This window comes from Dendrobates tinctorius, unplaced genomic scaffold (genome assembly GCF_039654945.1).
Source record: "Dendrobates tinctorius isolate UK_male_01 unplaced genomic scaffold, ASM3965494v1 ptg000093l, whole genome shotgun sequence".
Lineage (NCBI taxonomy): Eukaryota > Metazoa > Chordata > Amphibia > Anura > Dendrobatidae > Dendrobates > Dendrobates tinctorius.
In genome coordinates this window covers 18,571,077-18,598,875 of record NW_027361761.1, presented here as the reverse complement: position 1 = coordinate 18,598,875, position 27,799 = coordinate 18,571,077, and the positions used below count along the sequence as shown (strand labels likewise).

The following is a 27,799-nucleotide window of genomic DNA, read 5'->3' as shown; positions in this document are numbered from 1 at the left end:
CACTACTTAGACAGTGAGGAAAATTCCCAGCTACCTCAGTTTCCAGGCAGGACTTTCGTAATCTAACCTTTCACAGTTCTCCTTTTCTGTGTTTTTCCTCAGAATCTGGTCCATTCCTTTATCTCTTCCTAAACACTCCCTCCTCAGGAGCCCCTTATACCAAATACACAGATAGCAGACTATGTGAAGAATTCCTAAAAAAAGCCACTTTTATTCTTACTACTCAATAAAAAGTGAATACCTAGACAGACAAAAAGTGGGGTAGTGCTTTCTTGTCTATACACTCACCCCAAATATCAGTTTACGACAGTATGTAGTGTCATCCTTCTGCTTCCTACAATAAGAGAATGAACTTGGAGCTAATAAACCCTATTACACACTGCTTTGTAATAATAAGACCCAAAAGCAACAGTGCACTAATGTTTTCAGTGATAGTTTAGGCAAAATAAAGTATAGATGTTTATATATATAATATGCATTTGTAGTCATTCACATACATCCTAGGCCCAAAAGTCTCATCAATGGTGGTCAATCAGACAGCCTATATAGACAGATCCATAAATCCTTTAAATATCAACAGTGGTGAGTGTATGGACCAGAAATCACAACCCCACTTTTTGTCTGTCGAGGTATTCACTTTTTATTAAGTATTAAGAATCAAAGTTGTTTTTAAGAACTCTTCACATAGTTTGTTATATAGATTGATATTTGAGTTAATTACATTTCTACTATCAGGTACAGACTGGGGCTGCAATTCAGCCCTGGCATTTGGAATCACACAGGCCCATGTTAGTCCTCATCCCCAAGAACCAGATGGGATATATTACTAATATTACCCTGGTGTCAGAGACACCGCACTGCACTTGCTCATAGAGCCAGTGCGCGTGTCCTGAGTACAGAAGCAGTGCTAAAAGATACCTGTAGAGACGGGCAGCAGAGGTGACCATGCGTGCTTCAGGCTAATAGTGTCAGGGTCCAGTCAGCGCTGGAAGGTAAAGAGGCACGGGACCTGCGGACACTGAAACTGAATAATCTGGCACGGGACCTATGGTCATGTGACTGCAAGGGGGCGGGGCTTAGCGTCCTGTATTCAGATAGGACAGGACACCATACAACAACTCAGTCAGGCAAAACAGAGGTCACAGCAGTTCGGGCAAACGAGGTACAGGAAGGACAAACAGACGGGTAGTCAGACAAAGCCAAAGGTCATACACAAGTGGGCGACGTGGTACCAAGGGGACAAGCAGAGAGAAGTCGGGTCACAAGCAGAGAGTTATACACGAGAGGTAGCGCAGTACAAGAGGGGCAGCAGAACTCGTAACAGGGACAGAACCAGATCACAACCGAACAAGCAAGCAAGATATCAGGCACAGGGCACACGTATACCAGACGTCACTTAACTCAGCAGAGGGCAGGAGTATAACTGACACCGGACCCAGGTCCAGTGAGCACTAAATAGCCTCCTGCTGCCAGAGAGAGGCAGCACAATTAACCCATAGTCTAACCAGGATGGGTCAAAGCGAAATCCCGTCCTGGATCATGACAGTACCCTCCTCTCAATGGGGGGCCACCGGACCCCCAGGTCTCTCAGGGTACTTGGCGTGAAAGGCTCGGATCAACGGATCCGCATGAACTGATCGAGCAGGAACCCACGAGCGTTCCTCAGGACCGTAGCTCTTCCAATGTATCAGATACTGAAGGGCGCGACGGACCAACCTGGAGTCGACAATTCGTTCCACCTCGTACTCAGCCTGCCCATCTACCAGAACCGGTGTCGGGGAAGATGATGATCCCTCCCCACCGGACCTCACAGGTTTCGAAAGGGCATTATGGAAAACATTAGGGATCCTTAGAGATGGCGGAAGACTCAACTGAAAAGCCACCGGGTTAACTGCTTCGGTAATTACATAGGGACCTATAAACTTGGGTCCAAGCTTCGCAGAGGGGACCTTGAGCCTTATATTTTTGGTGGACAACCATACCTTATCTCCGACCTGAAACACTGGACCCACGGATCGTTTTTTGTCCTCAAAAAATTTAAATTTGTCCTGGGCCTTTGTAATGTTATTCTGGACCTCCCGCCATACCTCCCCCAACCGCTGGATCGTCTCGTCCCCCCCAGGACACCCAGAATTCAAGCTGGAAAATTCTCCAAAATGAGGATGAAACCCATAATTGCAAAAAAAAGGAGATGTACCCGTAGACTGGTTAGTGCGGTTGTTAAATGCAAACTCAGCCAATGGTAACACAGAACACCAATCATCCTGTCGGGCTGAGGTCAAACAACGCAGAATTTGCTTCAGAGACTGATTGGTCCGCTCAGTCTGCCCATTAGTCTCTGGATGGTAGGCGGATGAAAAGGACAGACCAATACCCAACCTCCTACAAAAAGCTCTCCAAAATCTGGACACAAATTGCACTCCCCTATCAGACACCACATTCAGGGGTACCCCATGCAACCGCACCACATGCTCCACAAACAATCTGGACAATGTTTCCGCATTAGGTAGAGCTGCCAAAGGTACAAAATGTGCCTGCTTACTAAACCTGTCCACTACGACCCAGACCACGGTATTACCCTTGGAAGGGGGAAGGTTGGTGATGAAATCCATGGACAGATGAGATGGTCTCTCAGGAATTGGCAGTGGTACCAATTCCCCGGCCGGCCGGTTATGGGGTGTTTTCGCATGGGCACAAACCTCACACGCAGACACATACTCCCCAACATCAGAGGCTAAAGAAGACCACCAGAATATTCTAGCAATGGCCTTCCGGGTCGCTGAGATCAGTGGATGTCCACCCAGAACTGAGTCATGGAACTCCTGGAGGACCTTGAGACGAAACTGAGCTGGCACAAAAAGTTTATTCACCGGCTTAGCTGGAGGTGCAAGAGCCTGGGCTTCTCGAATCTCCCGTTCCAACACATTAGAAACCTCTGCCACCACCACCCCAGGCTGAAGAATGGAGGATGGAGGTTCCGGGGGGGACACCGGTTCAAGACTGCGTGACAACGCATCCTCTCTGATATTCTTGGATCCTGGTCGAAAAGTGATCGAGAAGTTGAATCGGGAAAAAAAAAGTGACCATCTAGCCTGTCTGGGATTCAACTTTTTAGCTGACTTAATGTAAGCTAGGTTTTTGTGGTCCGTGATTACCGTTATAGGATGAACAGCCCCCTCCAAAAAATGCCTCCATTCTGCAAAAGCCAATTTTACGGCCAGAAGTTCCCGATTCCCCACATCATAGTTTGTCTCCGCAGGGGAGAACTTCTTTGAGAAAAAGGCACAAGGTCTTAAATTGGTCAAAGTGGCGGGTCCCTGGGACAATACCGCCCCCACCCCCACCTCTGAGGTGTCTACCTCAACAATAAATGGTTCAGAGGGGTCCGGTTGGATAAGAACCGGGGCCGACATGAAACATTTTTTCAAAAACTGAAATGCCGCTACCGCTGCGGTTGGCCAATTCTTGATATCGGCCCCCTTTTGAGTCATGTCTGTGAGGGGTTTAACCACCTGTGAGAACCCCCTTATAAATTTCCGATAATAATTAGCGAACCCTAGGAAACGTTGCAGACCCTTCAAATCACATGGTTGAACCCACTCGAGAATGGCCTGCACCTTATTAGGATCCATGCGATACCCTTCAGCAGACACGATGAACCCCAGAAAGGACAGTTCCTGAACAAAAAATAAACATTTTTCAAGTTTAGCAAACAGACAGTTCTCCCTGAGCCTTTGTAGAACTGCCCGAACATGACCAATGTGAGTCTGTTTATCAGGCGAGTAGATTAAAATGTCATCCAAATACACCACCATAAAACGTCCAATCAAATCGGAGAAAACATGATTTATGAAATTTTGGAAGACCGCTGGAGCGTTGGTCAGGCCGAAGGGCATGACCAAATTTTCAAACAACACTTCAGTCATGAGAAAAGCAGTCTTCCATTCATCTCCGTCCCAGACTCGGATAAGGTTATACGCTCCCCGTAGATCTAATTTCGAAAACCACTTAGCTCCGGACAACTGATTGTATAAATCAGGAATAAGTGGAAGGGGATAAGTATTCCTCACAGTTATTTTATTTAACTCACGAAAATCGAGGCATGGGCGCAAACCACCGTCTTTTTTTTTTTACAAAAAAGAACCCTGCCGCCACAGGAGAAACAGAAGGACGAATATGTCCCTTATGGAGGCTCTCGGAAATATATTCCTTCATCGCAGCCCGTTCCGGACCCGAGAGGTTATACAGGCGGGCTTTGGACAATTTAGCACCTGGAACCAGGTCAATGGCACAATCAAATGGGCGGTGTGGTGGTAAAACCTCAGCCTCTTTTTCGGAGAAAACGTCAGTATAATCTATCAGGGACTCCGGAATGCCTTCTAGACCCACGGACGACACAGACACAGAAACAAGACATTTCTCAGAGCAATAGGGACCCCATTTAACAATATCCCGAGATTCCCAATTAATCACAGGATTATGCAGCTGTAACCAGGGGAACCCCAACACCAGTCCCGCAGGCAGGTTGTTCATTACAAAACATGAAATACGTTCCTGGTGTAAGGAACTCACTTTAAGGAGAAACTCTTCAGTACGAAACACAATGTCATTCTTAACCAGTGGTGTTTTGTCAATAGCCACAAGGTGAATCGGAGTCTCCAACCTAACTGTCCCTAACTTACACCTGGCCACCAAGTCAGAGTCAAAAAAGTTCAATGATGAACCGCAATCCACGAAGGCAGAAGTGGATGTGGAGACACCCCCACAACAAAGTTCCACTTGAAATGACATTTTAGAAAATGCAGAAAAGGGTACCTGAGAGCCTGGGTGACCTCCACGATAATCACCCGGGCTCAGTCGCTTGTTGGTTAGTGGCCGGGAGGGGCAATCCTTTTTCCCATGTCCAGACTCGCCACTGTGAACACAGCATTTTCTCACGTGCCGTTGTCTCCTTTCTTCCTCCTTAAGGTTGATGGTTCCCATCTCCGTGATTTTCAATGAAGAACTGGCTCCCCTTCCTTGGGAGAATATAATAATAATAATAAATTTTATTTTTATAGCGCCGACATATTCTGCAGCACTTTACATTTCAGAGGGGATTTGTACAGACAATAGACATTACAGCATAACAATAATCACATACAGTAGATTATAACAAATACCAAGAGGAATGAGGGCCCTGCTCGCAAGCTTACAGTCTATGAGGAAAGAGGTAGACACGAAAGGTGGGTGGTAACAGTTGCCCTGATTGTATGGACCAGCCATAATGTTAAGTGTGTAACAGTACAGACACAGAGGGCTAATGGAAGCATAAAGCATGTGGGAACATGATGCGGGAAATTTGGTTATGGTAAAACTTTTGGCTGTGCCACACAGGGATAGATTAGGTTAATGTGTTGAGGCAATAGGCCAGTCTGAATAAATGCGTTTTCAGGGCACGCTTAAAATTTTGGGGATTGGGGACTAATCGTATTGACCTGGGAAGCACATTCCAAAGAATTGGCGAGGCACGTGTAAAGTCTTGGAGACGGGAGTGGGAGGTTCAGACTATTGAGGATGCTAACCTCAGGTCATCAGCAGAACAGAGGGCGCGGGTAGGGTGGTATACTGAAACAAGGGAGGAGATGTAGGGTGGTGCTGAGCCATGGAGGGCTTTGTGGGTGAGGGTAATAAGTTTATACTGAATTCTGGAGTGGATGGGTAGCCAGTGTAATGACTAGCACAAGGTAGAGGCATCGGTGTAACCATTGGTGAGGAATATGATCCTGGCTGCAGCATTCAAGACAGATTGGAGAGGGGAGAGTTTGGTAAGAGGGAGACCGATTAGAAGAGAGTTACCATAGTCCAGACGAGAATGAATAAGAGAAACAGTAAGAGTTTTTGCAGAGTCAAAAGTAAGAAAAGGTCGAATTCTAGAAATGTTTTTGAGGTGCAAATGACAAGAGCGAGCCACTGATCGAATGTGAGGGGCAAAGGAAAGCTCAGAATCAAGTATGACCCCAAGACAGCGGGCATGTTGCTGGGGAGTAATAGTGGAACCACACACAGAAATAGCAATGTCGGGTATCGGTACATTAGTAGAGGGAGGAAACACCAGGAGAATAATGATGTCTCGGTTTGTATCACTCCCCTTGCCCGTAACCTGCGATCCATTCGGACAGCCTGTGTCATAGCTTCCTCCAGGGCATCAGGTGGGGGGTGGAGAGCCCCTGGTGTTTCCCCTGGCAAACATTCATCAGCCTGTCCTCAGCCATACGCACCCGATCAGGCTCATCATAAATATGCCCCAGGGCCTCAAAAAATGCATCCACAGTCATACGCTCAGGGGCCGTGGTAGGAAGGGAGAAAGCCCAAGCTTGGGGGGCTCCCCTTAACAGAGACATAATGACCCCCACTCTCTGACCTTCATCCCCAGAAGAGTGTGGTCTTAAGGAGAAAAAAAAGCTTACAGCCCTCCTTGAAAACTCTGAAGTCATTTTTATCTCCAGAAAAGGTATCTGGTAACTTCACTGGAGACTCAGGGGAAATTAATGTAACATCCCGAGCCCCCAATGAAAGAACCCCCTGCACAGTGTCGGCGATCAGCTGCTGAGACTGAGCCAGGACTCTTTGTTCTCCAAGGAGTTTCTGAGACATCTGCGTCAGATGCTTAACCTGTTCAGAAAGAGTGTGCATAGGATCCATCACACACACAGGTGAAGGGGAGCAGAGAAAAAAAAAAAAAAATGGTATGGGTCAGTTATAATGTCAGAGACACCGCACTACACTTGCTCATAGAGCCAGTGCGCGTGTCCTGAGTACAGAACCAGATCACAACCGAACAAGCAAGCAAGATATCAGGCACAAGGCACACGTATACCAGAGGTCACTTAACTCAGCCGAGGGCAGGAGTATAACTGACACCGGACCCAGGTCCAGTGAGCACTAAATAGCCTCCTGCTGCCAGAGAGAGGCAGCACAATTAACCCATAGTCTAACCAGGACGGGTCAAAGCGAAATCCCGTCCTGGATCATGACACCTGGATGGCAGAAAGCAAGATTTTCTACAAGATCAATATTTCTAATGATACCCGTGGCCTGCTGGGGTAAGTGATGAAGTCAGCGACTTTGTGCTCTGTCACAACTCTTAACAAGTATGGGTGTCTTGAGAACACTGATTCTGTTAACAACGGAGAAGACAAGGCAGCCCACAACCAGATAGGCCCTTCTGATATTTCCCAGAATTGCCAGATGGCCAGTCTGGCCCTGCCTACTATAACTGCTTTCTACAAATACACAGATCCTGGCTGGTGACCGGTTAATGCAGCTTTACATGAACACCCATATTTAATGTACAGACGGCCGTACCATACAATGCAGGGATTTTCTACCCTTTGTGTTTCCCCTATTTCCTCACAGATTGTAAGCTCTTGTGATCGGAGCCCTCACGCCTCCTATGTGAATTCTTTGACTGTGTGTGAAATTGTCTGTACACGTCCCTCTGAATTGTGACGTTCTGCAGACAAGTTGGCATCGTATAAGTGCGAATTACTATTGTGATTACTATTATTAAAAAAATAATTGTAATTAGTATTATTAAAAAAAAAGTCACGTTGACAGATTTATACTTGTGGCTACGTTTACAGCCTTTTCTTACTACACAGACTTAATTTCGAAATGTATTCTGTGGGTGTAGGAAAATTAAGGAAATTGTTATATTGGGCACAAAACAAGAAAGACCGGGGGGTAAAAGTGCAGAAAAAGAAAAAATATGCACTAAAAAAACCCCCAGTTTTGCAAAAATTTCCAAAAATCTGCACCACTCCCACAACCAACGTGTGAACACAACCTTACAGCCTTATTATGCCTTGTGTTTGGCAGCTCGCAAAGACGTATGGCCCGGTGTACAGTATAAAGATAGGAGTCCAGAAGATGATTGTGCTGTGCGGATATGACGTAGTGAAAGAAGCTCTCATCACCCAGGCGGAGGCGTTCTCGGGCCGACCGTACATGCCTGTTTTCTATGATATAACAAGAGGAAACGGTAAGATATATGTTGTATGATATAAATATTAAGGAAAATGATGACTTGATGCGCAAACATCAGATTTCTAAGGCAAATTTTGCTTATTTTTGCTTATTTATTGCTTTTTTTTACATTTAAAGGGAATCGGTGGTGGAAGAAAAATAAAAATGACAAAACAAAGTTAAGACCTCTAAACACTATCACAATGTAAATGGTGTCATAAAAAAACTCACCTCTAGTTTTTGTATCAATATTTTAATCAGACGGTTCTTCTAATCAGGCAGCATCCATTAGGATAGATGCTGTGTCGCTGCTTTACTTTTCACGTTTGTTCTCAACGCCCAAGATGTTCCTCTCCAAATAAAAGTTGTCATTCTCTAAAAATCAGAAAAGCCAAAACATAATGTAAAATAATTGACAAGTTTAAAACTCAATTAGCATTCTTCGAAAAGATATGATCCAATTTTGGAAATCACAAATCATGGTTTACCGTTCAGCCAGATTCATGTCCATCGAAGGAGATGAAAGGATTAAACTGTTGATTAGGCAGGACGCTCGGTGTATGTATTTTGCCTATGGCAAAGACATAAAGGTCCCAATTAATTAAGTCGTAATGAGAGGCATGCAGGAATAAGATGCTCCATGTGTCTCTCCAGGAATGCTAATGCACTCACTGAAGGCCCTGGATCCACCTCAACCTTGCCTATTGTGACAGAGCTGCCCAAACTGGCAATTTTCTGCTTAACTTTGCATTTTGTAAACATTTTTGTAACTTTTCAAAGTGTCTTACACCAGTTTTCTTGCACTTTGATGTATCTGCTCCTATATGTGCAATATTTTTTATTCTAGTTTTGTTACAGTTTTTTGCATCTTTTTATACTGTGCCCCAATTATTTCATAATCTAAAATATAAGCAATAACTGTTTTGTAGTAATCGATCTCTTGGGGCTAAGAAATCAAGTTGTTCACTTTTGCAAAGGCATTTATTGTTCTTTTGTTATTCTAGCACACATTTGGGGATAAAAATCATTTTTGCATTTAGGTTTCATTAAAATTGTTGCACCATTTGGCTCTTGGAGGCTCTTTGCTTCACCGCATATTCAACTTTGATGTGGTCTGTGGCTATATATCAGCTATGAAAAACTCTGATAAAAAAGCATATAAAAGAGTTGATAACGCTGTCGTCATTCAATTTTAACAATGTTTCAGTTTACCCATTCTGCAGCCATTAATAGAGAGTGCAACACAGAGATTAAGGAAAGTAAGTGGTGCAACATTTTTTAATGAAACCCATTTGACAAATGCTTTCATTTAAGTAACAAAAAAGCCCCCAAACATGGACAACTCCTTTAAAGACATGTGAAGACCAGCCCGTAAGACTATATAGGACTGGGTGTCTGAGTATTCTTACAAAGTGACTATGGGGTTAGTAATGGAGGTGTCTTATTGACACCGCTCCATTACTACCCTCAGGGCTTGATGTCACCTGACAATACAAAGGTGACATTAACCCCTCCAAATTATCACCCCACTTGCTACCACTACAGGCCAAGTGAGAAGAGCTGGGCAAAATGCCAGAATTGGTGCATGTAATAGATGTGCCTTTTCTGGGCAACTGCGGGCTGCTATTTTTAGGCTGGGGGGTCAATATCCATGGCCTCTTACTAGCCTGAGGATACCAGCCCATAGCTGTCTGCTTTAGCAAGGCTCGTTGTCAAAAATGGGGGGACCCCACGCTGTTTCTTTTAACTATTTATTTAAATAACAGCATGAGGACCACTCTATTCTTGATAAATAACCTTGCTGAAGCTGACAGCTGAGGGTTGCAGCCCCCAGCTGTGAGTTTTGCCTGGCTAGTTAGCAAAAATACAGGGGAACCCACGCCATTTAAAAAAAAAAAAATTATTTACAGTGCAGGAGCGGCTGATGAATACTCCCATTAGCCACTCCTGCTCCCACTGTTATTAGCGGTAACAGGTGTCGAATGATGAGATCAGTAGTCCCATCAGCTGACACCAGTAACCGAGGTAAAATTTATACCTCCAATCACAGCTGAGTGCTCACACTGTTGTTTGACAATGTGGGAAACGTGGCTCTCTGACCGGTGGGGTTGATTTCACTGCCGATCAGAAGTAATGTTTGCCACGCTGTCATGCATATGACAGCACAACAAACAGCCAGTGTTCGGGGGGCCGAACCTGAAAATTAACATGGACTTCCTGGTGAAGTCCGTGTTCAGTGTCCATATCCGAACAGTAGATGTTCGGTATAGACGTCGAACTTTACTTTAGGTTCACCCATTTCTAGTTTTTTCTAATAATAAAATTAAATCACTTATCTACCAATTGCCAATCCATTCAACCACTTGAACTTGGCTAGAAGTAGTTAAAGGGAATCTGTCACCGGAAGTTGCAGGCGTATGTAAATGGCCTGGGTCTGGTCCGATGGGCGGTGTTTCTTCTTTTTTCTCCACCCCATCCGTGGCCCTCATCTGTGCTCTTCTCCAGTATTCTTCTCCATGGTTCGTGCATGCGCAAAGCAATCTTGCTTCATGCACGCGCAGTATGCTTTGCCCAACTGCGGGCAAAGCCGAAAATCATTACTGCGCATGCGCCGGTACACTATGTCCCGGGACACAGCGAAATACTTCCGGGACGTAGTGTACCGGCGCATGTGTAGTAATGATTTTCAGCTTTGCCCGCAGTTGGGCAAAGCATACTGTGCGTGCATGAAGCAAGATTGCTTTGCACACGCGCAAACGATGGATAAGAATACTGGAGAAGAGTGCGGACGGAGCCACAGATGGAGTGGAGAAAAAAAGAAGAAACACCGCCCATCAGACCGGACCCTGGCCATTTACATAGGCCTGCAACTTCCGGTGACAGATTCCCTTTAAAGGGAATCTGTCACCCCATTTTTGGACTATAAGCTGCAGCCACCACCATCAGGGGCTTATCTACAGTATACTGTAATGCTTTAGATAAGATCCCGATGTAACCTGAAAGATAAGAAAAACGAGTTATATTATACTCACCCGGGGGCGGTCCGGTCTTGGTCCGATGGGTGTCGCGGGCCGGCGCCTCCCATCTTGTAGTGGTGACGTTCTCTTCTTTGCTTCCCGTCATGGCTCTGGTGCAGGCGTACTTTACCTGCCCTGTTGAGGACAGAGTAAAGTAATGCAGTGTGCAGGCGCCGGACCTCTCTGACCTGGTCCGGTGCCTGCGAACTGCAGTACTCTGCTCTGCCCTCAACAGGACAAAGCAGAGTGCACCTGCACAAGAGCCACAATTGGAAGCAAAGACGAGGATGTCACCATTAGAAGATGGGAGGCACCAGACCGGACCACGACACCCATCGGACCAAAACCGGACCCGGACCGCCCCTGGATCAGTATAATATAACTAATTTTTCTTCTCTTTCAGTTTACTTCGGGGGCTTATCTACAGCATTACAGAATGCTGCAGATAAGCCCCTGATGGTGGTGCCGGCAGCTGATAATCGAAAAATGGGGTGACAGATTACCTTTAAATGGAGAAGCTGGTGGCACTGATAATAATAGTTGAGCACAGATGAGACCCCAAAAATCTCCAACTTGTTCTTCAAAAAGTAAGGACCCATTTAAAGAGGACCTGTCAGGAGCTCCAAAAAAATTTGCTAATATATGGTAAAGATCTCAAAGTTCCCTTGATTTGGCGTCTCTTTTACGTTTTGCACTGTGTCACTCCATTGTAAAGATTACCCCTTTTGTTTTTAACTTTAGCACAGTAAGTGATATCTCTGCTTTGCGTTCCAATTGGGTGTTTCTTCTCCAGGTGAATTCTTACTGTATTAGTTTTTCCATTTCTATTGAGACTCCTGGCCTAACATATGCATATGTTTTAAACAATGTAATATATACATCGTATATAGTGATCAGCAATTGTGCTCGTTACTCGAGTTTTCCGAGCCTGCTCGGGTGTCCTCCGAGTATTTTGGCATGCTTGGAGAATATGATTCAGTCCCCGCAGCTGCATGATTTGTGGCTGATAGACAGCCTGAATACATGCAGGGATTGCCTGTTTGTTAGGGAATCCCCACATGTATCCAGGCTGTCTAGCAGCCGCAAATCATGCAGCTGCGGGGACTGAAACATATTCTCCGAGCACGGCAAAATACTCGGAGGAAACCCGAGCATGCTCGGAAAACTCGAGCAACGAGCACACTCGCTCATCCCTAATCATATATTATAAAAAGGCAAAATATTCGGTTAAGTATGTCAATTCTTCAGGTGTTACTTACTCTAATGGACAGAACTGGAAAACCATGAGACAGTTTACTATTTCTACATTACGTGATTTCGGTATGGGGACAAGAACCATAGAAGACAAGATTAATGAGGAAACCAATTATTTAGTGCAAGCATTTGCCTCTTACAAAGGTCAGTCATGAGGATTATTATTATAAAGAATAGATATGATTCTGCTCCAATACAATCCCCATTGACTCATCAAGTTAGGACCACAGACTGATTGTGGGAAATAGTATGAACAAGAGGCTAACCACTATAACACTGCCCATTGCCTCCTATGGAAAGGAATGTAACTACTAGAATGCTGTCCCCTATGTACAAGAATATAACTACTATAATACTGCTCCTAAGTACAAGAATATAACTACTATAATACTACTCCTATGTACAAGAATATAACTACTATAATACTGCCCCTATGTACAAGAATATAACTACTATAATACTGCCCCTATGTACAAGGATATAACTACTATAATACTGCTCCAATGTACAAGAATATAACTACTATAATACCGCTCCTATGTACAAGAATATAACTACTATAATCCTGCTCCTATGAACAAGAATATAACTATTATAATACTGCACTTATGTACAAGAATATAACTACTATAATACTGCTCCTATATACAAGAATATAACTACTATAATACTGCTCCTATGTACAAGAATATAACTACTATAATACCGCTCCTATGTACAAGAATATAACTACTATAATACTGCTCGTATGTACAAGAATATAATATAACTACTATAATACTGCTACTATGCACAAGAATATAACTAACATAATACTGCCTCCTATGTACAAGAAGATAACCACTATAATACTGCTCCTATATACAAAAATATAACTACTCTAATACTGCTCCTATATACAAGAATATAACTACTATAATACTGTCCCCATGTACAAGAATATAACTACTATAATACTGCCCTTTTGCACAAGAATATAACTACTATAATACTGCCCCTATGTACAAGAATATAGCTACTATAATACTGCTCCTATGTACAAGAATATAACTACTATAATACTGCTCCCTATATACAAGAATATAGCTACTATAATACTGCTGCTCCTATGTACAAGAATATAACTACTATAATACTGCTCCTATGTACAAGAATATAACTACTATAATACTGCCCCTATGTACAAGAATATAACTACTATAATACTGCCCCTATGTACAAGAATATAGCTACTATAATACTGCTCCCTATATACAAGAATATAGCTACTATAATACTGCTGCTCCTATGTACAACAATATAACTACTATAATACTGCTCCTATGTACAAGAATATATCTACTATAATACTGCTCCTATGTACAAGAATATAACTACTATAATACTGCCCATGTACAAGAATATAGCTACTATAATACTGCTCCTATGTACAAGAATATAAGTACTATAATACTGCTCCCTATATACAAGAATATAGCTACTATAATACTGCTGCTCCTATGTACAACAATATAACTACTATATTACTGCTCCTATGTACAAGAATATATCTACTATAATACTGCTCCTATGTACAAGAATATAACTACTATAATACTGCCCCATGTACAAGAATATAACTACTATAATACTGCTCCTATGTACAAGAATATAACTACTATAATACTGCCCCATGTACAAGAATATAACTACTATAATACTGCTCCTATATACAAGAATATAACTACTATAATACTGCTCCTATGTACAAGAATATAACTACTATAATACTGCTCCTATGTAGAAGAATATAACTACTATAATACTGCCACTATGTACAAGAATATATCGACTTTAATGCTATCACTCCCCACATCCCATCTCTCACCTGCTCGTGTCATCTATACCTCAAAAATATTTCTCGATTTCGACCTTTTCTTACCTTTCACTGTGCAAAAACTCTTACTGTTGCACTTGTTCATTCTCGTCTGGACTGTGGCAACTCTCTACTAGTCAGTCTCCCTCTTACTCAATAATCCAAACCTCCCGCTCCCATCTACAAAACTTCTCACAAGCTGCACCAATCTTTTGGAGTGCATTACCCAGGACGACATTTAGATTAATCCCCAATACCCACAGTTTTATGCATGCTGTAGAACCACATCCAATAACTTAATGTTGGTGACATTCTGTACAGTCGAGAAGCTCACAGTTTCTAGCAGTCATATCCTCCGCCTTCTCATCACACTTCTTAAAACTCAATGTGGTCAAAACCAGAGTCATCACCTTTCCTCCATTTCATGCAACTCCCTCTGGCAGATCTGTCTATCATAATAAGTGGCATCTCACTTTCACTGCATCACAAGTCCGCTGCCTCAGAGTTTCCCCAGACTGTTCTCTGTCCTTCAAACTACAAGTCCAAGCTCTCACTATTTCTACCGCCTCTAACTCAAAAAATATTTTAAAAATTCATCCGTTCCTCAATCAGTTAAAATTAGTCCATGCCCTAATCATATTGCAATATTCCCCTCTGTGGCCTCCAGACTAACAATTTTCACCTCTTTAATTCATCCTTAAAGGCAAAGTCATTTAGCTTCTAACTGCCTATCTACTTGATGTTGCAATCTTAGCTATTTTTTAATGTACTTGTGCTAAAATTTCCCTAGCATTCCTTATCTACACTGTCTAACTGCACAGTCTAACAGCTATTGTATTTTTTCCCTACTTGCTGTGTGATGAGGATTCGTTTGAGCATCCTAGTGCATGCTGGAGTACTCAAATTGTTATCAGACCAGGTGGCGGAAGCTGCGCTCACTGTTACAGTCTCTGCCCCTTCTCTGAAATGAAGTGTCATCAGTGACACTAGATTCTGGTGAGGTGCTTGCCACTGCTGTTTCCCCTGTTAGCTGACTCCTCTGTGCGATGTGCGCAGCATGTTGTCTCTAATGTGTGCACTCTGTTGTCTGCTTAGAAAAATAGTAATAAGCCAGAAACAGAGCGTTGTCACTATACCGGGAAGAGACCAGTGACCTCACATGCGAGGGGCGGCTCTAGTCTCCTGGATTACCGGGTATAGTGATAACGCTCTCTTCCCAGCTTATTATTATGTGTCTAAGCAGACAAGAGGGCACATACAGGAGGTGAGACAGCACACTTCATTCATCACACCGGAGAGACAGCAGGGACAGCCGTACCCCTGAAATAAGTGTCACTGATGACACTTTGTTTCAGGGAGGGGCCGACGCTGCCGCAGTTACCATAGCCTCTGCCCTGTCCTCTGATGATGATTCATTTGAGTATACCAGCATGATCTGGGGTACTCAAATGAATTCGTCATCAGAAGGGTAGTAGGGAAAAAAATACAATTATTCTGCCACCGATGTACATGGGTGAGATGTGTCTGAGGGATGTGAACACGGTTCTCTGTATAAGCAATAGCAAATAGCGTTAACTCGCTAACTTATGCCTCTAATCCTGATGAGCTGCACGTGATTAGACTGGAAGGATGATGCAGTGATGAATTCAATAGGTTTTATTCACAGTACCTTGATAAGATGAGGGGAGATATCAGGGAAGATGAAGGGATGAAGATGAGGTAGGAGTTAGTACTGCAAGTTAGAAGCACAAAGTTAGAGGTAACAAGAGAATCCTTTCTCCAGTCCTGGAGAGTGTGTTGTCCAAGATGGCACTGACCAAGAAGAAGGAAGTGAGATACAGATAGGAGGAGTTGCAGAAAGAAAGGTATTATGGGTAAAGCACAGTAATAATACAAGAACAATACAATATAACAATGACCAGTAGATGTCAGCAAAGTACACAAATACAATAGATGGAATTAAACCATATAAATTAGATAATGTCCTATAATGGCTAAAAGTCTTGCAAAAGATTAGCTAACAGTACAACAAATACTCTTAGACAATGCAGTTAGGAAGTGGTATGGAATTTTTAAAACAAGTATATTAGAAAATAGCTTAGATTATTGCATCAAATAGATACGGCGTTAGGATCAAAATGAGTTTGCCTTCGGAGCATCCCTTTAACTCCACTGCTCGATTAAACCACCTTTCCTCTAGCTACTTCTCCAACTTTTCTCTTTGCTCACCCTTCGTCTTCTTCCTCTCTGAAAAGGCAATCTGCATATTTGATTTCCCATAGAAGCATTGCAAGGCTTATACTGTAAGCCTCCTCACATTGGCATGCCAAGCTAGGCATGTCACTGTCGACAAGGAGAAACATTACCCCTTAACAATGACCTGCAAAGCCATATATCTCTTCCACATGTACATCTTTAAACTATCCTCCCACACTTAATCTCTGTTCCTCAAAATTCGCCCTTCTTTCTTCTACTCTCGTATGTTCCTCATTCAAACAGCTCTAAGATTTATTCCTGAGCATCTTCCATCCTCTGGAATTCAGGGCCTCACCATGTCCAATTGTCTTCCACATATGGAGCCTTTAGCACGAACCAGAAAACACATCTGTTTAGAAATGCCTACAGCCTGCAATAACCCCACTGCCACCTTACTACCACCAGGGCTGCTGCAAATTCTTGACCTAGTATTCCCCCCCATTACCCTGTACACCACAAACTCATGAGGGCATGATCCACTTGTCTTCTGCATCAGATCCATTTCACATGTGCTGCACCCTGGAATTAATGGCGCTTTAAAAATAAATAATAATCTTAAAAGTGCACATTATTTTACCATTCTTTTATTATTATTTTAGGTGAACCCTTTAACAATGCCATGATCATGAATGCCGCTGTCACTAATATTATTGTATCTATACTGCTTGGCCATCGCTTTGACTATGATGATCCAAAACTTCAAAGACTTTTGACAATAGTAATGGAAAATATAAGGATTGCTGGTAGCCCAATGGCCTTGGTAAGTGTGTTGCTATCACATTGTTTTTATTATAATTTTGTCAGTGGCAAATAGGGCGAAGAAGAGGCACCATTGTAAAGATAAAAATTTGGCTGTCATTAGGAGTTGATTTACGTTATTACACTTTTAATTGACTATTTTCATAATTTTTAAAAATTGCATTCTTCATGTTTCACATGTGGAGAAGCTATGATTATTTCGGTTCTACTAGCGGTGGATCTACAGTAGTAGAAGAAGTCTTAGCAGCTCAGTTGGGTCTGAGATAAAAAAGGCATGGCACTGGAATCCTTCCCACACTCAGTAAACTTCTCCAGATCTATAAATCAGCAGGCTCCATCAAGTACCATGGCCTTTTTCTACATTAGGCTGCTACTTGTACACAGTCAAAGTTCTCTATCGATGTGACAGCAAAATTGTTTTGAAGTAAAAAGTCTATCAATTTGGTGATATAATAGTATAGATCCTGGCAACGAAGGTAAAATTGACTCACCCAACCAACCAACCTGGTGCGCGTTTCACAAATCCTTCGTCAGGCTTCCTGACAATGGGGTCCAGTGGTAATCCGAGACAAAGCATTCCTGAAGTGCACATGGGGTGTGATTGGTGGGTCAGCCTATTTCAATTTGGCTGCGAGGTTGTATCCTATTAAATCCTTACATTGATTGACTTTAGTGTAAGCACTCTCATGAATCGAGACTAAAGTCTTTCATTGAGCAGCATTTTTCAGCTAATAGTTGGATATGACCTAGGTAAAAAATGTATTGACGTATGTCATGCTGGTGATTGTGGAACCTCTGTGCCACGGACCAGGAAGAGCCTGGAGGGACATAACTAAGCAACCACCTGGTTCTTCACTAGATCCCCTTAAGGTGTGGTTAGATTTGAGTCACAGGTAGATGCAGGTGCCACTCCAGGATAGACTCAGAAGCTGTAGCAGCTGACCCCAAAGGAGCAAGGAAACAGAGATAGACTTGGATAGTAAGGCCGGCTAGTATCTGGTTAAGAGGAGGAATGGATGCTGTAATGCTAGTTAGATAGAGCAGGTTCTAAATAGGACTACATTACTGGTAGACAGAATGGATACTTCAACATGCATAGACAAGACAGATTCAGGAATACAGGACAGACTCAGGTGCAGGATCACAGGTGCAGATTCAGACTGGACAAGTGAGGGTAGAGGTACAGGTGATGACTAGGAGGGTCTGGAACAGGACTAGGTACAGGTTGGCCAGGTTTAGGATGAGGTTTATACAGCATGGACAAGATCAGGTTCAGGCAGAATGGATACAGGGACCTTACAACTAAAGTGGAAGTGTAAACAATAATCTCTAAAGTTGCTAAGGCACTTCCCTATAGGGAAGAGTGCCTTAAATATATTATGTCTCCCAGCTATTTGCTGGGACATTTCAGAAATGCATGCACTGCCCCTTTAAGAAGTGGGGAGTGCACACGCACGTACCCTAAACACAGTCCCAGGAACCCTTTGCAAAGTGCGTAGGTCCTGGGAGGAAGCAGTCATGGCTCAAGAGCAGAGCAGATGTGTAGGTGAGCACGTTGGCATTCCTGCCAGGAGGAGGAAGAGGAATCGTGCAGAGATGCCGGAACTGACAATAAATCGTACACGACTTATTTTGTGTCTAATAGGTTAGAAGATAGAAGGCTAAGTGGTTTCACATGCAATGACTAAATGAAATTATAACATTTACCTAAAATGACAATGTAATTTTCTGTTTACTTTTGAAAAAATCCCAATTCTAACCTCAACCCCAACCCTAGCACCCCCTAACCCTAACACCACCATAACTCTAACCCTAGCCCCAACCCTAAGCCCTACTGCAAAAATAGAAAAAAATAAAAAAAATATTTTTATCATTTTTATCAAACTAATGTGTAACAAAGGGGGGTTTGATTTACTATTTTTTTTATTTTGATCTTTGTGACATTTGTCAAAAGGAACCAATAGGAAAAAATTTCCTATTGTTGCTAAGTACCGGCCAGCAGATCTTGGTGGGCGCATTGTGCATGCGCCCTTGACGGGAAGATGATGCTGGATCGGGGGACAGAGCAGAAGGGACCGGGGTGGCGGTGGTACTGGGGGGTTTTGGGGTGCATCATTTCTTTCTCTCTCCTCTGATATGTATATAACAGAAGAGAGAAAAATCATTGAAACAGCCGGAACTCTTTTTTTTATGATCTCTTTTATTCACTTAATAACGACGATCATGTAATCAGACTCCGGAATATCCGGCCCTCATCATGTTCTCTGGGGTCTCAGCTACCCGTGATAGCTCATACCATGTAGATTTTCTGACTTTAGGGGTCACTACAGCCTTATTCCTAACAGCGATGAGGGAACAAGTACTCAGCGGCCACCGTTTTAATGCTTATTGATGGTCACTAAGGGGTTAATACTTGAAGTAATTTGATGTTCAAAAATTAGTATTTATACAATATCTATGCATTAAAGGGGCTCAACTAAATTATAATAGAGGTGGTCCCATGTCATGCATTTATGGCATATCCACAGATGTGCAAAAACGAGCAGCCGTTCACAATGGATGTGAAAATTTGTAAACAAGTGTCAGGTAATAATTGCATGTAGGTGAAGTGTCGAATCCCAGAAATAATTTTACTAGTGGGTCCTTAGCACCCCAGTCCGGCACTGCACACATATGTAATGTCTTCATTCATACTTTCCTCCATAGTTGTACAACGCATTTCCATTCCTGATGAGTTGGATTCCAGGAACTCACAAAACCGTCCGACAAAATAGTGATGAATTTGATGCATTTATTAGAGAGATCTTCATCAAAAAGAGGAATCAACTGGATGCAAATGACCAGAGAAGTCTTATAGATCACTTTCTGATCAAACAGAAACAGGTAAAGTAAAACCTTCTACGGATCATATTGATATCCGCTGAGAGTGACCTTTTTTTGCCATTGACAGGCTTGTAAATGTCACAGTTTTGCCAAATAAGACAAAAATTAAATAGACCTCTAAAAAATAAATTTTGTAAATTTTGGCGAAAAATTTAAATTGCTGTTAAATGTTTAACTCTTTTTACTTCCTAACAAAATAAAAAGGATATTTTAAAAAATTATACTGACATAAAATAGATATATGAGAAATGTTATTTATTAACTATTTTGTGTGGTATGACGATGACCGGTTAAAAAGGCATAACAATTAAAAGTTTGAAAATTGCAAATGTTTCACATTTTTCACCAAAATTTATTTTATTTTCATAAAGATAGATTTTATCGACCTAAATTTAGGGCTGACACAAAGCGTTACAAAAAAACAGGCATATAAGGAGGCTTACTTAAAATAACTCTTATAAAAATAACTTTTATTAAGAACATATTAAAAATTGACCCAAACAAAAAGGAATAAGGTGCAAAGTGCAAAAAGTGCACTGAGTGCTAAAGGTTAACTCGGGTTAGTCTAGTGAGAAGGATATGTAAGGAGGTGAAAACGAAGAAGAGTCAAAAGGGGGTTACCTCCCCTGCTCCATGTCTAGAACCACATAGCCGGGCGGTAGGGTTGCCGGGGGGAAGACTTGCTGACTTGGACCGACTGCACAATGTGACCTTCGGGAGCAGTGGGGGAAGAGAAGGGGTGTGGACCGGAAGCTGTGCATCCTGAGGGTGTAAAAGCAGAACACGCCAGAGTCAGAGTAGCACGTGTCACAGAGAAAGCAGGCTGCAGCACGGCGCTCCAGGAGAGAGTGGACTACCGGTCAGAGTACAGAGGCAGAAAAATGTGATATAGAGATACTGTTAGCTTGACATACAGAGACTCAGAGCAGGGGAGACCCAGTTCCACAGCTTCCCCCTGCCTACCGCTTTAACCTCGGAGTTCCCGTGTCCCAAGAGAGAGAGAGACTATAGAGACTTCAAGTGCCGCTGTTGATGGTGCCAGCGTTGGAGAAAGCGACCCTTCAATCAAGACTTCATTAGACTGATAAGTTGCAAGAATACCCGTTTAGCCATTTTTATTTTGCTTAACTGTTTGACAACTTTGCCTAGCTTTAGTGTTCCGCTAAATCATTTTACTCTGTCAGTTTAACCCCCACTGCTTCTCCCCGCGTGGAGATACTATCCCCTGTAAATAAACCCTTAAACTTTTGATCTGTCTCTGATCCGTGGTGACATCATCCGCACCTGCACATTATTTCACTTACAGTCCTAAAACTACATTACTCTGCAGAGGTGACAATGCCAATAATATGTTAATGCCTCTGTTCAAGTGTTGGCTATGTTAAACTTGAGCCCAAGTACAGTGAAGGAAATAATTATTTGATCCCTTGCTGATTTTGTAAGTTTGCCCACTGACAAATACATGAACAGTCTATAATTTTACGGGTAGGTTAATTTTAACATTGAGAGATAGAATATCAAAAACAAAATCCCAAAAAATCACATTGTATAAATTATACATTTATTTGCTTTTTGCGATGAGAAATTAGTTTAAAACCCCTTCTGAGGAAGCATCTTATGCGAAATGCATGTAAAAGGGTGTATGTAGGTAAATATATGTCCATATTTGTCATCTCATGAGCATAATGTTTCTGGTTTTCTGCTTCAACTCATTGCTCTTAGATTAGGGCATTAGACATACCATTTTTTACTTGGAATAATGACTGTTTTGCAGATCCCTATCTGCTCAATATGCTTTGTGGATCCGGGTCTGTGAATGTATTGCCACTTTCTAGCACATGCACTTATTTTCTTGTGTGATATATGTCCCTGCAGTGACCTATACATATTCCCTATGCCATATGCACTTTATAGGTAATACTATTTTGTATGCACCGTCACGTTATATTTGTTTGACTTTATTATTCATGTTATGATTATTATCTAGTCAATCACTTGTGAACATTGTATTTTTTTAAGAAAGCGTTTTTAGATTAATGAGTGTTTAATTCCAGGCTATGGCATGGATGGTTACCCTATTTTCGGATCCATTCGTTAATTACCCATACAAGCATGAAACTGATTTTCTGATTGATCTGGGTCCAAATATTGATATATTTACTCTATGATCTTTTCTCAGGATGACCTCTCCTTTTTCACTTGTTTTTTTTTATATAATTGTTAATTGTTCCAATAAAATTTGTGTTTTAGAATGACTTGTTGTCCGTGGGAGTATTTTTGTAGGTTTCATTGGTAGTTCATACTCCCATTCACATAGATGACCTTTTATAGGTTCCTATTATGTCTCCTCTTACCCTTCTTTATTGTAAGCTAAACATTCCCAGATCCTTTAACCAATCCTCATAGGACATACTTTGCAGTTCACTCACCATCCTGGTCGCTCTTCTCTGAACTTGCTCCAGTTTTTCAATGTCTTTTTTAAAATGTGGTGCCCAGAACAGGACACAGTATTCCAGATGAGGCCTGACCAAGGAGGAGTAGAGGGGGATAATTACTTCACCTGATCTAGACTCTGTACATCTCTCAATACATCCTAGAATTGCATTTGCCTTTTTTGCTGCTGCATCACACTGTTGACTCATGTGCAGTCTGTGATCTATTAGTATACCCAAACCTTTTTCACACTTACTGTTGCTTAGTTCTATTCCTCCCATTCTGTAGATGTAATTTATGTTTTTCTTGCCTAGATGTAGAATCTTGCATTTCTCCCTGTTAAATACCATTCTATTAGTCACTGCCCAAGAGGTATAATGTGCTTCATAAGAGCATTGTATATTCTATAATAACAGTAAAACTTAGCACTCAGATGAATTTTCAGTGAATGGAAATTCTTTTATTAAAGCAATCATAAAAGTTAAACGTTTCTGTCTTACTTTAAGATCTTCATCAGAACTGTGGGGATTGTACAGAAAAAAAGGAGGGATTATAAGTATGTTAAAAAGAGGATCGAAATTGTGATATATGCGTAATAAAATGATTATCAAGATTTCAAACATTATGTACAACATTCCTTATGTCTAAAGTTATATTTTGAACTCTGTTTCCTGTAAATACATTTTATAAAGAATTCATCAAATTGCAGAATATTATATCAGGAAAATTAAGATAACATGTGTAATCATTGTACAACAGTTTTAACATCTAATATATAATTACCAATAAACTCTGTCACAGCTTCCGGAGCTTGTGTCGCTTCCACAATGCACCGCGACTGGAAGGTGTAACAGAGCCGACCGCCATATTGGAATACCCAAGCAGGCGCTATCTACCGCCGTCGTAGGGGCACGCCTGGAATGCTTAGGGGCCCGATAGCGGAGCTGCAGCCGCTCATTGGCTGTGCAGCTCCGTGGCTGCCAGGCTGCAATTGCCTGAGGCGATGGCTGCTCTGTGTGCACAGGACCTGTGATGAGGTCACAGGAGGGGAGGAGTCAGGGGTTACATGATTAGGGCCTCTGTATGTGCAGGACTTTTTTGTGCTTGTTGTCACGGTGCTGGATGAGGGGAAGTTTATGTGTGGGGTCAGGAGGGGTTTACACTCAGGGTGGATGCAGCAGAGCCATGTGTACGAGGTGTACGGAGCAGAGCCATGTGTGTATGAGGTGTACGGAGCGGAGCCGTGTGTGTATGAGGTGTACGGAGCGGAACCGCGTGTGTACAGGGTGTGCGTAGCGTAGCTGCATGTGTACGAGGTGTACGGAGCGGAGTGTTGTAGCTGCTTTTTGTTTTGACCAAGCGTCAGATATGCCAGATCACCAGTGAGTCCAGATTAGGAGGTTTTCGCCCTTGTGTTCACAAACGCTTGGAGACAGAGACTCAACACACACGAGCCGTGGTCAAATCACTTTATCTGACGTAATGAAATACAAGGCAATCTTTTATACCATTTACAACAATATGTAATTCTATGGAGCTCATGTAGCCCCCACCATCACCTTCAGAGTTAGACCATGTTTACAATGTACCCAGAACATGTTGTTGAGAACAAATATGATAACAAGTATAGTTTCCTTGAAAACAGAGACTAATAGGCTACATAAGAATAATTCTAGCAAAATTTGGCAAAAGGCAATTGAAGTCTTAAAGGCATTTAAAGGGATATAAAAGCAAACCATTAACTCTTCTATATCAATTTCCCCCTTTTGTAAATGGTATAACCTTTGCCACAGGGTCAGCTGATGTCCACAAAGGAGCTACTGTCTCATGGGTCTAGTACCCATAAGGGAGCTTCCTACCTGCTTCGCCCATCCACCCTCAGTGTGGACACTCACTTTCCCCATCAGCAATGGCTACCTGGGGTCTATGATACACTACAGAAGGTTCAGCCTTAGATTCTTTTTTTTATGCATACATTACTCAGTAGCTTAAGTAATACGTATATTAGTGCTTTTGCGGCTACATAAAACAATAAGCAAAACAACAAAATTTGCATACAAGTCTGTACAATGCCAAAAATACATCCTGCAAGGCCATTAAACCAATTTGCTGGATTTAGAAAAGAGAATGTGTTACCCACCAGGAGTCTCTGTTTGCACTCTGTTGTTTTAACCATTTGTCTCTGAGTTCACCTATTTGGTCTATACCGGCCCTGATCTGGAGATTGCCAGCAGGGTCGATATAATTACAACAGGTGGGACCAATTATTTGACACATTGCTCCTTCTATTGCTGTCAGGTAATCTAGTACTATAGCATGTTGGTTAGTAACTATGATTAATTGTCTCTGTATTGTATTAGTTTCATTAAGAACTTCAAGAATCTGGAAAATCTGATCGTCCAGGTAGTCGGTAGCTTCCACTAATTTATCCCACATTTGTGTTATGAAGGGGTATATTAGCATACTACTGAATATTTTATTTGTTATCCCCATTTCTACTAGATGTGGCCTACCATTTGGATGGGGCTTATTGTCTGCAGTCCTTCTATACAAAGTATGAATTGGAACTGCTGCAGTGTCTATTTTACTATGAGGAACTATGAAAGTGGCTGGTGTCAGATTGCAAGAGAGCAAACCCCTCTTTTGTCAAATCGTGGGTCCAGGCTCCTTCTCTCGTGTCTGCGTATAACCACCCAATCACCTGGATTCAGCTGATGCACATCTGCACTGGCATTATCATAGAATCATAGAATCGTAGAGTTGGAAGGGACCTCCTGGGCCATATGGTCCAACCCCCTGCTCAAAGTAGGATTCGCTAAATCATCCCAGTCAGATGTCTGTCCAGCCTCTGTTTGAAGACTTCCATTGAAGGAGAACTCACCACTTCTCGTGGCAGCTTGTTCCACTCATTGATCACTCAAACTGTCAAAAAGTTTTTTCTAATATCTAATCTGTGTCTCCTCCCATTCAGTTTCATCCCATTGCTTCTAGTTTTTCCTTGTGCAAATGAGAATAAAGTTGATCCTTCTACAATGTGACAGCCCTTTAGATATTTGTAGACAGCTACTAAGTCTCCTCTCAGTCTTCTCTTTTGCAAACTAAACATTCCCAAATCCTGCAACCTTTCCTCATAAGACAGGGTTTGCAGACCGGTCACCATTCTGGTCGCTCTTTTCTGAACTTGCTCCAGTTTGTTGATGTCTTTTTTAAAATGTGGTGCCCAAAACTGGACACAATATTCCAGATGAGGTCTGACCAAAGAGGAGTAGAGGGAAATAATGACTTCACGTGATCTAGACTGTATGCTTCTGTTAATACATCCTAGAATTGCATTTGCCTTTTTTGCTGCTGCATCACACTGTTGACTCATATTCAGTCTGTGATCTATTAGTATACCCAAGTCTTTTTCACATGTGCTGTTGCTTAGCCCTATTCCTCCCATTCTGTATATGCTTTTTTCATTTTTATTGCCCAGATGTAGTACTTTGCATTTTTCCCTGTTAAAAACCATTCTTTTAGTTGCTGCCCACTTCTCCAGTTTATTTATATCTTTTTGAATCCTCTCTCTCTCTTCTTTAGTATTAGCTATTCCTCCTAGCTTTGTGTCATCAGCAAATTTAATCAGGTTACCCTCAATTCCTTCATCTAATCTGGAATGGATGAGAACACATGTTTATGCACCACATTAAGTCTTTCCGGCAAGGCCTGGAGGTAGGCTGTCCTAGAACCATGTTGCATTTGTAGCACCTGTGGGAAGTACAGACCAGTCTCTGGTGCACTACCAAACAGGACTTCAAAGAGAGACAAGCCTGTCTTTCTATTTGGAGTGTGTCTGACTGGAAAGAGTGCAAGAGGCAAGCACTCTACCTGGCTCTTTCCTGTCTCTGCCATGGCCTTTTGAAGTTTCAGTTTAAGTGTCCCATTTAGTCTTTCCACCTTCCCACTACTTTGTGGCCTATACGGTGTATGAAATGCTTGCTGTACACCCAGGGCCTGCATGACTTCCCTCATTATTTCTCCTGGGAAGTGTGTACCCCTATCGCTTTCTATGGTTTCTAGGGACACCATACCTGCAGATCAGTTCTTTCATCAGTTTGTCTGCAGTCGTTTTAGCATTTGCACATTTTACCGGATAGGCTTCCGGCCAACCAGAGAAGAGATTTACACATACTAGGATATTTGCATACACTCCTACCTTGGTAGCTGTATGTCGTCAATCTGCAGTCTCTGAATCGGGTAGAGAGGCCTCACTACATATGTGTGGCGCCCCTGAGGCTCAGTCGCCACAGAGGTACTGCACCTTCTCCTAAGGTGTAGTGCCCCACCACCTAGGTAAGTTGGGAACTCCTTTCTTCACTCCAACACCTGCATCCCACACACAGGATAGTTCAGCACTGACCACTGTCCTTGCTTCGTAAAGCGAGATGTGCTGGGAGGTGGGTGGAGTTGAGATATATAAAAGTTGGGAAGGTTCAGAATTTCAGTTGAGTTCAGTCTGAGGGTCAGTCAGTCAGGAGAGACTGAGGACGGATCCCTGGAAGAAGGGATGGAGGAAGGAGTGCTGCAGCTGCCTCAGTGACCTGAGCCAGCTGGCACGGGAAAGGAACAGAAGGAGAAAGATGTAGAACTGCAACCTAAGCTTCCATAAGAGAGAGAAGGAACAGCGCGGAACGAAGGAGTAGGAGAACAGAGAGGAGTTGTGGGTTGGAAGAGGAACCCTGCCTATAGGTTCTCAGTGCAAGGCCGGGGCCCGGTCCCCGAGGTTGTATGGACATATACGGTTCTGCAGCAGACACCAGTGGAGTAGTTGGCTGTAAATGCATTACTCCCATCCAAGACTTGGGACACAACAGCAACTGAATAGAGAGCCAGGACTCTGGAGAAGGGAGTGCCCGAGAGAGGCTACAGCTGTCTGTCATACAAGTAGAGTTGTAGGAACATCTGACAGGAGGAACTTCAGAGTGCCACGGTACTGGAGCTCTTCACACTAAAAGGCGCAATAGAGGAGTCGTTCAGGAAAGGTACATGTTGGCGGAGTGTTGGAGAGGAGAACCCTGACTTGCCCGGGAGCTTGATTGAGTCTCTACCCCGGAGGACACGGTACGGAGACAGGCACCAGTGTGTACCACGAACTGTGAGTAAAGCTTTGGAACTGCAAGCCCTGGTGTCTTCCATTCATTTGTGCACCAACACCATCAGCACTGCTACATCTGGGTACCAACATTCCTCACACCGCCTGCGCCTATACACTGCCCTGGCGTCACAGCTTCACCTGAGGGGAGCTACACCATCTATGCTGCAACATACCATCAGCCCCAGAGGATCTGCACGCAGC

General features: G+C 42.7%; 1 protein-coding gene across 2 annotated transcripts in view; it reads left to right on the top strand.

The window, feature by feature from the left end:
* Positions 1 to 27,799, top strand: part of LOC141098592 (cytochrome P450 2K1-like) — an 88,276-nt gene that overhangs the window by 24,397 nt on the left and 36,080 nt on the right. Inside the window, exons 3-6 of one of the 2 annotated variants that reach the window (XM_073586509.1) lie at positions 7,861 to 8,023; positions 12,273 to 12,422; positions 16,989 to 17,149; positions 19,855 to 20,031. In XM_073586509.1, the coding sequence (XP_073442610.1) occupies positions 7,861 to 8,023; positions 12,273 to 12,422; positions 16,989 to 17,149; positions 19,855 to 20,031 (651 nt within the window). The remainder of the gene's footprint in view (positions 1 to 7,860; positions 8,024 to 12,272; positions 12,423 to 16,988; positions 17,150 to 19,854; positions 20,032 to 27,799) is intronic. The other variant, XM_073586510.1, reaches the window with a different exon arrangement.